This window comes from Oncorhynchus masou, chromosome 24, assembly GCF_036934945.1.
Source record: "Oncorhynchus masou masou isolate Uvic2021 chromosome 24, UVic_Omas_1.1, whole genome shotgun sequence".
Taxonomy (NCBI): Eukaryota; Metazoa; Chordata; class Actinopteri; order Salmoniformes; family Salmonidae; genus Oncorhynchus; species Oncorhynchus masou.
The window spans coordinates 94,481,637-94,495,507 of record NC_088235.1 but is presented as its reverse complement, the minus strand read 5'-3'; the positions used below and the strand labels follow the sequence as shown (position 1 = coordinate 94,495,507).

General features: G+C 42.2%; 1 protein-coding gene across 2 annotated transcripts in view; it reads left to right on the top strand.

Annotated features, from left to right (window-relative positions):
* LOC135513056 (transforming growth factor beta receptor type 3-like) overlaps nucleotides 1-13,871 on the top strand; it is a 166,616-nt gene that overhangs the window by 127,548 nt on the left and 25,197 nt on the right. For both annotated transcript variants that reach the window (XM_064935716.1, XM_064935715.1), the window contains 5 exons: nucleotides 1,827-2,104; nucleotides 2,649-2,804; nucleotides 7,554-7,715; nucleotides 8,891-9,085; nucleotides 10,607-10,900. In XM_064935716.1, the coding sequence (XP_064791788.1) occupies nucleotides 1,827-2,104; nucleotides 2,649-2,804; nucleotides 7,554-7,715; nucleotides 8,891-9,085; nucleotides 10,607-10,900 (1,085 nt within the window). The remainder of the gene's footprint in view (nucleotides 1-1,826; nucleotides 2,105-2,648; nucleotides 2,805-7,553; nucleotides 7,716-8,890; nucleotides 9,086-10,606; nucleotides 10,901-13,871) is intronic.

The following is a 13,871-nucleotide window of genomic DNA, read 5'->3' as shown; positions in this document are numbered from 1 at the left end:
TTCTGCGTTAACGCAACCCTTAATTTAACTTGCTAGTTATCTAAGTAAGTGGCTGAATTAACAATATTGGGTTAGCTTTCTGCTATGTTTGAAAAGTCAAAGCCCTTTGGATGAGTTATCTGTAGGCTGTCTTGATTTCCTTGCTTTTTTTTAATCCTCTGTTCTCGGCCCGTCTGCTCCTCCCCCATCTTCTTCAAGCAGAGCAGGCAGGCAGGCCAGTTGCCCTAGTGACTCCAGATTCCACACAAATACAGCCTGTACACACTGCTCGAGAGCACTGTTCAGACAAGCATGCGTCAAAACTTTGAGTCTCTCATTCACATTCGCTTGTAAATGTCCAAACTCACCAAAAATTACATTCGGTAGCTCCTACCTATATATATATAACTTCATGAGCTGGATTGCCTCTTTGCAATAAGTTTATTTTTGTTTGCGCACGTTAGCATATTTAGCTAGCAGCTTCCATGGAAATGTGTTATTACTTATTCTAATTTTGTTAGCATTCTGGTAATAGATGCCCATAGGGCTTTTTTTAGTTTATTTTTGCTCCCCCTTATGTACCAAGCTAGTAATACCGTAAATCCTGGGATTTACGCACAACCCTACAAGTGCCCTAAGCGACTTTGAGCGTGGTATGATTGTCGGTGCCAGGCACGCCGGTTCCAGTATCTCAGAAACAGCCGGCCTCCTGGGCTTTTCATGCATGACAGCGTCGAGGGTTTAGAGAATGGTGCGACAAACAAAAAATATCCAGTCAGCAGTAGTCTTGTGGGCAAAAACAGCTCGTTGATGAGAAAGCTCGAAGGAAATTGGCAAGAATCGTGCAAGCTAACAGGCTGGCCACAAACAGACAAATAGCGGTGGTGTGCAGAATGGCATCTCGGAACGCACAACTCATCAGTCCTTGTCATGGATGGGCTATTGCAGCAGAAGACAGGTTCCACTCCTATTAGCTAAAAACAAGAAGAAGTGGCTCCAGTGTGCATGCGATCACCAACACTGGACAATTGAGGAGTGGAAAAACATCACCTGGTCCGACGAACCCCAGTTCCTGTTGCGTCGCGCTGATCATAGCCAGGGTTTGGCGTAAACAGCATGAGTCCATGGCACCATCCTGCCTGGTGTCAATGGTACAGGCTGGTGGCGGTGGTGTAATGGTGTGAGGAATATTTTCCTGACACATATTAGGTCCCTTGATAGCAATTGAGCAACGTTTGAATGCCACACCTTGTAGAATCCATTCCCTGAAGAATTCAGGCTGATCTGGAGGCAAAGGGGGCTCCGACCTGGTACTAGATGGGTGTAACTAATAAAGTGGTCATTGAAAGTGTATGTTTACTGTAATGAAAATAATAGATAATGCATGACAAATAGACATAGGTTCACTAAATTCTAAGAAAGATATCTACTGTGTAAATAAATTATGCTAATAATAATAATACATTTTATTTGTAAGTGCTTGTTATAAAAGTATAAACTATTATAAATCATTGATTTTTAAAACCACATACCATCGACATACAATTTTAACTGTCCTTATAAAGACAATAGTCTGAAACTCAAGTCTGTTAACTCTGAGCCAATTTAGATTAAATTTTTCGTTCTGTTTGTGCTCGGTGCAATCTCCATTCCTTTAAAATCACCAGATGAGGCCTGTGTGTGTGTGTGTGTGTGTGTGTGTGTGTGTGTGTGCGCGTGCGTGTGAATTCGTGCTTGTGCTTTCGTGCATGTGCGTCTCTGTGCATCTGTGTGTGTGACTAAAATGTGTCACACACACACTTCACTTATAGATGTGGTGGGTCCCCTGTATTCCATGTTCCCTACAGAACCCTCCATCTTACGGGACACCAACCCCATCCTCTCTGGTGGTCAGGGGGGTGCTGCCCCACACTCCAGTGGCCTGCCCTTCACCTTCCCTTTGCCCCCGCTCATGGAGCAGGGCCTGCCCTACCTGTCCCTGCCCCCCTCCATGGATGACCAGCCTTGGCTGGGAGGGGAGCTGGGTGGGGAGCCAGAGGAGCAGCAGGGGACCCTCAGTGTTGGTCTCAGTGTTCAGTGTGAGGAGAGCAGGATAGTGGTCTGCATCGACCGAGGGAGTCTGCAGGTGAGGAGATACTTGAGTAGTCAGCCAACTGGCTTATCACTGTGACTCAATGTCTGCCTCCATTGTGTCAAAAATGGAGGAAAGGCAGTTGTGGAATTCACACTTTTCATGCTTGATTTAACTGTATGATTATTCCTCTTTAATACTGACTGGCACTGACTTGAGTCAACAGTGTGTAGTGTGTTTTCTTCTGTGTGTGTCTGTACTTGTGTGCTACCATTGGGCACTGTGAAGCAGGCCTAACACAATAGACAACAGTGTAGTAAAACCCTCACACTGCAATTAGGTATAATTATGGTTAGAGTTGGACTATCCTGTGGTTTTATTTAACATCACACAGAGAAGTAGTATGTGCTGTAGAATGTCTAATGCCTCACTAGTCTAGTGTCATGTGTCTCAGTCAGCTCTCCTTATCGTTTTGAGATGATCATTGATCATGATTAAAATTTTATTGCAAAGATTATAGATTATATTGACATTATATCATTAAAAAAATACTTTATAGATGATTGACTATTTATGATTACATTGTCTCTTTCCTCAGGCTAACGGTTACGCTAATGTCAACCTGACTCTTCAAGACCCAGAATGCAAAGCAACGGTCAACTCCACCCACTACACGTTAGTGACCCCATTGGAGGGCTGTCAGACCACCAAGTACCCCATGCACCCCGGTCCTATGGTCCTCTACATCAACTCAGTGAGTAGCACATTTAGCAAATGATCAACTCATTGAAGGCACGTTTCCTGGACCCTAGCCTACCACATGTTACCATACTCCAAAATCTTGTAAATCCTGGAAATTGAGTGTGCCCAAACCCTAATAAGCATACCCCTGGACTAAAATGCATCTCCATTTAAAATACTTTCAGTCCAAGACTTGGCTTGGTCTGTGTCTGGAAACTAGCCCTATATGAGTACTGTATTCACATATTTAAATAGAACAATTATAGGATCTCTATGGCCGTAACCACCAACCCTATCCTGTTACTCTGAACAATGGTAATCCATTATCTCTATGTGCATGGGAGGAACAGCTAGGGGCAGCTAGCGCTAAATCAGGACAACAGTATGAATTGCTGCGGGAAGTAGGGGTGCTGAGGGGGCTTCCCATCCCTTGATAAATCAACATTTAAATAAATAAAATACCCCCTGCAAAATGTGTTAACTAGGCCTTCATTACTTCTGGATATTTGTTTTTTTTCTCTTCTTAGATACAAAGATAACTTCAGTTCCCTATGGTCAAAATAAAGTATTCTTCATTCAGCTGTTTCGCAATACATCAAAGCCCCATGTCCTTGTGTGTTCCATCCTACGAATAAGCATTTTATTTTATTAGGCTTGGGCGGTATCCAGATTGTCATACCGACCTTGTGCTCCCGGGATATTTGGTCATACCAGCATTGAACACAAGGGGAGCTATTTTCAAAACCCACTGAGCCTCTGTAGTCCAAAGGTTAGCAATGCTAACCCATAGAGCAGGGGTGTCAAAGTCAAATGGACGGAGGGCCAAATAAAAAATTTAGCTACAAGCCGAGGGCCGGACTGTTCGAATGTTCATTGAAATTTTTTTAAATGACGCATATAGTCTAGTGAACCTAATTGAACCTACTGAAAACCTAACAAATATATTCCAATATGATCAGATAAATAAAGCAATATTTTCTTATGGCTCTGTCAGTAATCTTTAATTTTCAACAGACACAAAAGACAAATTTCCTTTATATAAAAATCCCCATAACATGAACATTAAATGAAAGAAACCGGTATTCAAGGCACCATCAGTAGCCTATATTTTCTATTTTAGCAAAAGTGGGCTAAATTTACTTCAAAGAAAAAAACAATAATAGCAATTTTCTATCATCCACTCAACTGAAATATTTTTAAAATATAATTGGATTGAAATACAATAAAATAAAGTGCAAAAATCTATTAATCAAAAACAACACTTTGTTTAAGGAGAAGTAACATGCAGTGAAAACAAATATTAAACTTTAACTTTTAAACTTGAACTGAGTAAAAACTCTAAATATGTGATTGCACAGTAATGTTCACTTGTTTGAGGTTGAGGGTGATACTTGGTGGTGTCCCATCTTTTCCACAAGTTCATCAATGTTCAGGGGTAAGGCTCTGAGCTGAGGAAATCCTCAGAATTGAGTGGAGGTGTTCAGCAGTAAGTCGACTTCTGTGTGATGTTTTGTTCAGGTTCATCAAAGAAAAAAGTTGTTCACACAGGTATGTGCTGCCAAACATAGACAACGTTTGAGCAGCCTGGATGCGCAGCTGGGGCATTGTGTCGGGGAGGAAACGGGCGAACTCCGCAGCACCCACTGCCGCATATTTTGCCCTCAGTGCATCATTGCATTGGAGGTCAATCAACTCCATTTGGAGGTTTGGTGGTGAGCTTTCCACGTCAACAGCAAATGGGTTACCGAGCAGTTCCAACCTGCTTTTTTGTGCTTCAAAGTCAGCAAATCGGCGTCGAAAGTCAGCGGCAAGCATACCTATTTTATCAGCCAACTGTGCGCTCGGGAACGCACTGGTAGAGAGCTTCTCTTTCATGGTCTGGCAGCTGGGAAAGTGGCTCAAATTTTCTTTCCGCATCTGCGTCTCCCACAGAGTCAGTTTGGTTTTAAATGCCTTCACTGTACTGTACATATCAGAGATGACATGGACCCTGCAGCTGCAGCTGCCTTTTGTAGCCTTTGTTCCATGTCCATATTCTTGTTTTTGTCCGCGTGTTTCGTTTCATAATGTCGTCTCAGATTATACTCTTTCAGTACCGCCACACTTTCTCCACACAGAAGACACACAGGTTTTCCAGCTACCTCCGTGAACATATACTCCGACTCCCACCTTGTTTGAAACCCCGGTTCTCAGTGTCCACCTTCCGTTTTGCCATTTTTGATGGGTATCTGAAAGTTAATTTTACTGTGATGCTGACGACTGCTGTGCCAATAAATATTGAAATGAAGCAGCCTACTGCTCGGTGCGTCACCGTTGCATTGTGGGAAATGTAGTATTGGTGCGTGTAAAAGATCTGCGGGCTGCCGGCTTGCTGCGGTCTGCGGGCCGGTTCTAATAATAAATCAAGATCATCCCAGGGGCCGTAAAAAACCTTCTCGCGGGCCGGATGTGGCCGCGGGCCTTGACTCTGACATATGTGCCATAGAGTGCTAACTAAATGCTGACAAGCACATTGCAAACATTTTATACAGTCTCTGACCTAGACTATTTGCAGGACTATTTGCATCCCAGCTCATACATGTTTACAAGTAACTAAAAACTGCAACTCACAGTTTTCTACACAAAACACATTAGACAGCAAGGCTCTTGATCCAGCCGGGGATTCTCAGCAGTTACAAACCGAAGCTTGATTTTGGAAGACGCTAACCACTTAGCTAGATAGCTAACAAGCTACTAAATTAGCAAACCCAATGCACAACCGCAGAGTATTTAGCACATTTTAGACAGTTACCGTAATAGTTCTAAAATATCTAGCTGGCAAACATTTAGTTGTGAATTCCATAGTGAAACTAGATCACCGGACACGTGCTGCACAACAGTTAGTGACTCACAAGGTTCTGGTCTCTCGTTGTTGTGTGCTTGTAAACAAAAACCACGTGACGGGGGACTGCTAGTAAGCCTCATAATCCAAAATTATTTGACAGGTAAATTGAAGAACGGAATCTTCTTTATCTCCTAACGTATTGCACAAGTTGACTGCAGGTATTTACTTAAAAAGTAGCTACAAATATTCTAATGTATAAAAATGTAAAATAAATAGTTTCAACGATATTGACGGTATTGAAAAAACATCCTGTGGCTATTTCAAAATTTCCCCCGGTATATGGTATATATGGTATACCGCCCAATTCTACTATTTACTATATTAGAACCTTGGTCAAAAGTAGTGCAATATATAGAAAATAGGGTGCCATTTTGGATGCATCCTTAGACTAGAGACTACACTGGAGGGTCAACACGTGTGAAATAAGCACCAGTAGGAATAAACTAAATGTCAATGGCAATAATTGACCTAATTTAGTCCTTCTCTTCTAGTCCTAACTCACCTCTGAGCCTGTAAACAACTGAAGTACACAGAGTGGGCTTCCAGTGTTTCTTTCCTGTGGAGAAAATGAAATATATGCTTAACAGAGTTGTACCTGATAGAGCTCTCAGCTCTGGACTGTTGAAATCTCTGGACGTTCCCACGTTTTAATTTCAGCTCATCTGTTGCAGAATGTTGTGGCAGCTAGATTCATACCAGAGCCGCATCACTGGTGTCCTGAGTAGGGTTGCAAAGGGAGGGTATATTACTGGAAACTTTAGAGGTTTACCAGTAAACCACCAGAATTTTGGTATCTTCGAAGGATTTTATGTAATCTATCACAAGACATCTAGTGGCCCTTTTGTGTACGGTTTTGTAATAATCTCTGGCCCTCTGTGTCGCCTTATCACATGTAAAACTTATGAAATTATTGAATAAGATTTTTATGTTTTACTAATTGAATGACAAAGCTGTAAAACCTTATTCACCATCAACGTAGTGATACCATTGGTGTTTAATATGAGGGTTTCAGCATTAAATATCCTATATATGTTTTTTTCTTTAAAACTTGTATTATATGTATTGTATGTTATTATGTCAATATGTATTTGTTTCAGTGTTTTGCCATCAAACTGGTGGTAGTTATGAAAAAGTCAATAGTTAGTAGAATTAATTGAAAATTATTGCATGCTTTTTTCATTAATTAGACTATTTTCTCTTGAACCATGTACTAGAAACTCATGAACAATATGGACACAGATATAAAAAAGGAATATTCTATATTATTCTAAATGTTTTTAAGTTATTCAAATATACATCTCCAAAGTTACGATAGATTGCCATAGATTTTCTGTTAATTACCTAAATTACCGGCAGCTTTGCAACACTAGTCCTGAGCCCCTGAATGAAACAACACCATTCACACGCAGAACATTATTTTAAAATAGTTTGGCACCAATCACTGGTAAAGTTTCCTGGTGTATGTCGCAAAAGGCACCCTCTTCCCTATATAGTGCACTGTTTTTTACCAACGCCCTGACAAAAGTAGTGCACTATATAGGTAGTAGGGTGTCATTTGAGATGCACCCTTAAAACATGATTTGGCACCAGTAGCTGGGAACATGTCCTATTCACCTTGTGAATATATCTGAACTATGTCCAATGATTCAATGATCAACTCTCCTATGTGGCTGACGTACAGATTCTAAAAAGTCAACCTGAACCTGTTCAATGTGGGTGTTTCCCAAATGGCACCCTAGCTATATAGTACACTACTTTAGAACAGGCTTTGGTCAAAAGTTTGGGAATAACGGGAATAACTGGGGTGCCATTTGGGACTCATACTGTATCTGAACTGTGTTCACTGATGTGTTCAACTCCCCTGTGGTTGACATCCAGATCCTGATAAGTCACGATGAGCCTAAGGATGGGAGTGGTGTTCCCCTGGATTACGATGATCTAGAGTCCGGAGACGTGACATTCCCTGGGGAGACAGAGGCGCTGGAGAGGGCTGCTTTCCTGGAGCACACCACGGGGCCTGATCACAGGTCCTCCATTCTGGTAAGACATCTATAATATTAGATAATATGGTTCTCTCTCAGGACCAGCACACAGGTCCTTCATTCTGGTCAGACATCTAGCTACACAGGGCCAGCTACAGGCATTAGCGGTCACTTGTTTTTTCCCCAACTTCTATAAAACTGCAAAGATGTCTCTCCACCCAATGGCAAAATGGGTAGTATTGCAGAAAATTAACTTTAAAACTCGAATTCTCCTCTCAGCCATGAAAGGGGGCGGGAGCACTAATATGTTTTACCGGGACATGGGGCCCCCCAACCAGATCTCACTTAGGGCCCTCAAATGGCTAGAGCCAGTCCTGTACCGACATGACTCTCTGTTTGTTTGTTTTTCATACATTTGGTCTCCCTCGAACAAGAGGTTGGTTTTCAAACTCAAGGGAGTTTACCCTGGTTAATTAACCCTAAATGAAAAAGGAATTAAGAGAGTAGCATTGCATGACAGGGCCTGCCTGGGGTTGAGAGAGTTGGGAGTCAAGACCAGACCGACCACTGATCATCAATAAATAATATACTACCTCCGCCTGAATCCTGTCCAGATGGTTGAAACTCCATCTCCCAGAGTCCCTCAGTGCTAGTAAAGACTCATCTGGCTTCTTAGGAGGATGGAAGTTTCCAACTCTCACTGTCTACTCCCCACATTATCTTTATGTCTTGAACTTCTTCTGACCTGAGCGTTTTGGGAAATCTGCTATCACGCTTTCCCTTTCATCTACAAAGTCTCTTTCCTTTCTCTCTCTGTGTCTCTATAGCCATACTCTTTACCCATGCACACTCTTCCTCTCTCATCTTTGTCTCCTCCTGCCTGTATCTCTGTGTCCCTCAGTGATATTGCTGTGATGAAACACTTGACACGCTCCTGGCTGTGAAGGCCAGGTAGTGTGAGGGGCGATGGTGAGGGCCAGGTAATGTGAGGGCCAGGGTAAGGACCAGGGGGATGGTGAGGGTCAGGGTGAGGACAAGGGTGAGGGCCAGGGTATGTTAGAACCATGATTATGTTGTGATTGGCTCTTCTCTTCTTCACCCCTCCAATTCAGCTGTTTTGATTGGCTCTTCACCCCTCCCCCAGTTCAACTGTTTAGATTGGCTCTTCTCTCCTTGTCCCTCCAGTTCAACTGTTTTGACTGGCTTTCTCTCCTCTCTCCCGCCTCTCTCCAGTTCAACTGCACCTACAGGAAGAACCAGGACACTCTAGGAGGATCAGGATCATTCCCTCGTATTGCCCCGGCAGCAAAGGAACCGCTCAGCACCGACGTCATGGTTAACATGGAGCTGTACAACACCCATCTCTTCCGTTCTCCGTCTACCCAGGCCTTCCATACCGTCTCCAAAAATAAACAGGTCTTCGTAGAGGTAAACGAAGCAGTGAAATACTATAAACTGTAGGAAATACATTTAAGTACATTGTGTCTGTTATATTTTTAGTCTGTGTGTGATTCTCTCAGATGAATATAATTAGTAGGCTAGTATCCAGATGTTGGGACATGTGAGTTGGAGCGATTTCACAAGAGCCAGGATTGTCTGTGTGTGTGTATATGTCTGTGTCTCTGTCTCTATTAATATGAGGCCTGTCAAAACAACAGTGAGGACTGTTCTGTGTGTACACTGGTCTGGTCCACTTTCATCTCTTAGTGTTTTAGCTTCCACAGGGTCCGTTGATATTTGGTCTGGGTCGGTAGGATATAAAGTTAACATATCGTCTTTCTGCTGTTAACTACCCCTACCAGCCACCATCTCCGTCTTAAAGTGTCCTGGAACATACAGTACTGTATGGCATTTAGAATTCTCCCCAGAGACCTTATCGTCTATTTATTCTGTCTGGAAAGTCCAGAATGTACCTTGCCAATAGCACTGATAAGTAATTACTAAGGAGGTCCTATCGGGAGGTTGTGTAAGATAAGTTTGAGATCCACACAGTGAGGCTCTTTGAAGTATTGATTTATGGAGCTATTTGAGGAGGACGGCTGCTCTGACAGTGTGGCCTCAGAGAGACAGCAGCAACAAGTCACAAAGAGCTCTGTGTGTGGGGCCATGGGGCCTAGTCCTTAGCCCCTTTCTAGCCCTTTCTCTCCCACCTCCACACCTCTCACACTGGGCTGAGATCTGCCGTGCCCTGCCCTAGTGTGTGTGTGTGTGTGTGTGTGTGTGTGTGTGTGTGTGTGTGTGTGTGTGTGTGTGTGTGTGTGTGTGTTTGTGTGTCTGTGCCTGCGTGCTTACATGTGTGCTTTTGACTGGGCAAGCTGTTTGATGGCACAGCCAGAAAACAGTAAAACACATGTAGAAGTTTCAGAGAAAAGGGAGAGAGAAAGCAGCAGTGGGATAATAAGTCATGTTTCGTCCCAAATGGCACCCTATTCCAGGGTCCATAGGTTTCTGGTCAAAAGCAGTGCACTATATGGGGAATAGGGTGCCATTTGCCCATAACTCAGGGAAATGCCTTGTGGTCGGCCGAAAGAAAGATCCTCTTAAAACGTTTGAAGGGACCGAAATCCACAGGATTTGTGATTCTTGGACCTGATAGCACTCTGATAGTGTTCCTTTAGCTTGTTCTCTGTGTTAAAACAAATAGCTCCTGGACTGACAGAGAGTGTACAGACATTTGCCAAGATGGTGTTCCTCACACAACTTTGCAGAGCGAAACAGATAGTTTATCAATTCAACGACGTCGATGAGAGGATTTGTAAATAGAATCATCTGACATCTTTAGAGGCTGTATCAATCATATAACCTCTACACCTTGCTTACACATTATAAACTGGACAATATTTTGGCACATGAGTTGATTGTTTTTGTGAAAAATGACACAATGTTTAACACAATGTTTTGTTTAACACAAATATCTTTGATCTTTATATTTTTTATTTCTCCCGTCAGATTGGAGCCTTCAAAGTCGACCCAGATCTTGGCTTCATGATCCAGACCTGCTTCATCTCTGCCAACTCAAACCCCAACATCGCGTCAGACTATACCCTGATCGAGAATATCTGCCCTACAGACGACACCGTCAAATACTACAGTCAGAGAGACCTACCTATCTCCCACTCCCAGACCGACACGAAGAGGTTCAGCTTCACCTTCAACTCACACTTCAATGAATCGTTGCTCTTCCTGCACTGTGAAATGTCCGTTTGCTCTAAGAGACCCCACAATAACCAGGGACTGGCAATGGTATGTTTTAGCTTTTCTTCATATTTGTTTTATTTCTTGAGTTACTTGACGTCCTTGGCTCCTATAGTCCCAGTCTGTATTAGCTCGAGTGTCACGGCCCCACCCACCTGTGCAGAAAACAACCTGTGGTTACTTTGGTTACCCTATTGGCTTACAGAACGCAATTTTCTTGTTGTCTACATGTGTTAGTCAATTACAAAACTACATTTAAGAAAAGTACAACACCTAAAGATTGCTTTTAAACATTGACTGCTCCCGAGCCTTCTCACTACTTAGAAAAACGTAATACATGCCCCTTTTCATGACAGTGCTAGGAGCCACGCAAGTGAGTGCTAGCTAGCTACTGACTGGAACATTAAGCTAGCCAAGACCAACAACACAAACAAACAGATTATACAGCTACAAGTAGTGAGTGGAATTACAAACAGACTAAACACGTTAAATTTCTTACCTGTGATTAAATGTTTTACACACACATGCAGTGCCTTCAGAAAGTATTCATACCCCTTGACTTATTCCACATTTTGTTGTCTTAAAACCTGAATTCAAAATGAATTTTAAAAATAAATAAAAAATCTCACCCATCTACACACAATACCCCATAATGACAGTGTTTTTAGAGATTTCTGCACATTTATTGAAAATAAAAAATTTGTATTCAGACCCCAGAGACAATGCATGTTACAATCACGTTTGGCAGCAATTACAGCTGTGAGTCTTTCTGGGTAAGTCTCGAAGAGCTTTGCACACCTGGATTATATAATATTTGCACATTATTCTTTAAAATATTCTTCAAGCTCTGTCAAGTTGGATGTTGTTCATTGCTAGACAGCCATGTTCAAGGTCCTAAATGTTCAAGCTGATTTAACTGTAACTAGGCCACTCAGGAACATTCAATGCCGTCTTGGTAAGCAACTCCAGTGTATATTTGGCTTTATGTTTTAGGTTATTTTCCCGCTGAAAGGTGCATTTTCCTCCAAGCATCTGTTGAAAAGCAGACTGAACCAGATTTTGCATGTGCGAAGCTAAAATATATACAGTGGGGCAAAAAAGTATTTAGTCAGCCACCAATTGTGCAAGTTCTGCCACTTAAAAAGACGAGAGAGGCCTGTAATCTTCATCATAGGTACACTTCAACTATAGACAAAATGGGAGAAAAAATCCAGAAAATCACATTGTAGGATTTTTAATGAATTTATTTGCAAATTATGGTGGAAAATAGGTATTTGGTCACCTACAAACAAGCAAGATTTCTGGCTCTCACAGACATGTAACTTCTTCTTTAAGAGGCTCCTCTGTCCTCCACTCATTACCTATATTAATGGCACCTGTTTGAACTTGTTATCAGTATAAAAGACACCTGTCCACAACCTCAAACAGTCACACTCCAAACTCCACTATGGCCAAGACCAAAGAGCTGTCTAAGGACACCAGAAACAAAATTGTAGACCTGCACCAGGCTGGGAAGACTGAATCTGCAATAGGTAAGCAGCTTGGTTTGAAGAAATCAACTGTGGGAGCAATTTTTAGGAAATGGAAGACATACAAGACCACTGATAATCTCCCTCGATCTGGGGCTCCACGCAAGATCTCACCCCGTGGGGTCAAAATGATCACAAGAACGGTGAGCAAAAATCCCAGAATCCCATAGTGAATGACCTGCAGAGAGCTGGGACCAAAGTAACAAAGCCTACCATCAGTAACACACTACGCCGCCAGGGACTCAAGTCCTGCAGTGCCAGACGTGTCCCCCTGCTTAAGCCAGTACATGTCCAGGCCCGTCTGAAGTTTGCTAGAGAGCATTTGGATGATCCAGAAGAAGATTGGGAGAATGTCATATGGTCAGATGAAACCAAAATAGAAATGTTGGTAAAAACTCAACTCGTCGTGTTTGGAGGACAAAGAATGTTGAGTTGCATCCAAAGAACACCATACCTACTGGGAATCATGGGGGTGGAAACATTATGCTTTGGGGCTGTTTTCCTGCAAAGGGACCAGGACGACTGATCCGTGTAAAGGAAAGAATGAATGGGGCCATGTATCGTGAGATTTTGAGTGAAAACCTCCTTCCATCAGCAAGGGCATTGAAGATGAAACGTGGCTTGGTCTTTCAGCATGACAATGATCCCAAACACACTGCCCAGGCAATGAAGGAGTGCATTTCAAGGTCCTGGAGTGGCCTAGCCAGTCTCCAGATCTCAACCCCATAGAAAATCTTTGGAGGGAGTTGAAAGTCCGTGTTGCGCAGCAACAGCCCCAAAACATCACTGGTCTAGAGGAGATCTGCATGGAGGAATGGGCCAAAATACCATCAACAGTGTGTGAAAACCTTGTGAAGACTTACAGAAAATGTTTGACCTCTGTCATTGCCAACAAAGGGTATATGACAAACTATTGAGATAAACTTTTGTTATTGACCAAATACTTATTTTCCACCATAATTTGCAAATAAATTCATTAAAAATCCTACAATGTGATTTTCTGGATTTTTTCTTCTCTTTTTGTCTGTCATAGTTGGAAAAAAAAATCTAAGTTTTCAATTTGCTTCGTTTTGCGTATCTGTTCATAAACCATGTGCCATGGAATCGGTACATCAAAAATCTCTTCCCAACTATTTTGCAATCCATAAATCAAATCAAATTTGCATTGGTCACATACACATGGTTCGCAGATGTTAATGCGAGTGTAGCGAAATACTTCTGCTTGTAGTTCCAACTGTGCAGTAATATCTAACAAGTAATCTAACAATTCCCAAACCCTACCTCATACACACAAATATAACAAGTAATCTAACAATTCCCCAACAACTATGTAATACACACAAATCAAAAGAGGTGAATGAGAATGTGTAAGTATATGGAGTAAGTATATGGATATGGATGAGCGATGGCCGAGCGGCATAGGCAAGGTGCAGTAGATTGTATAAAATACAGTATATACATGTGATATGAGTAATGTAAGATATGTAAAC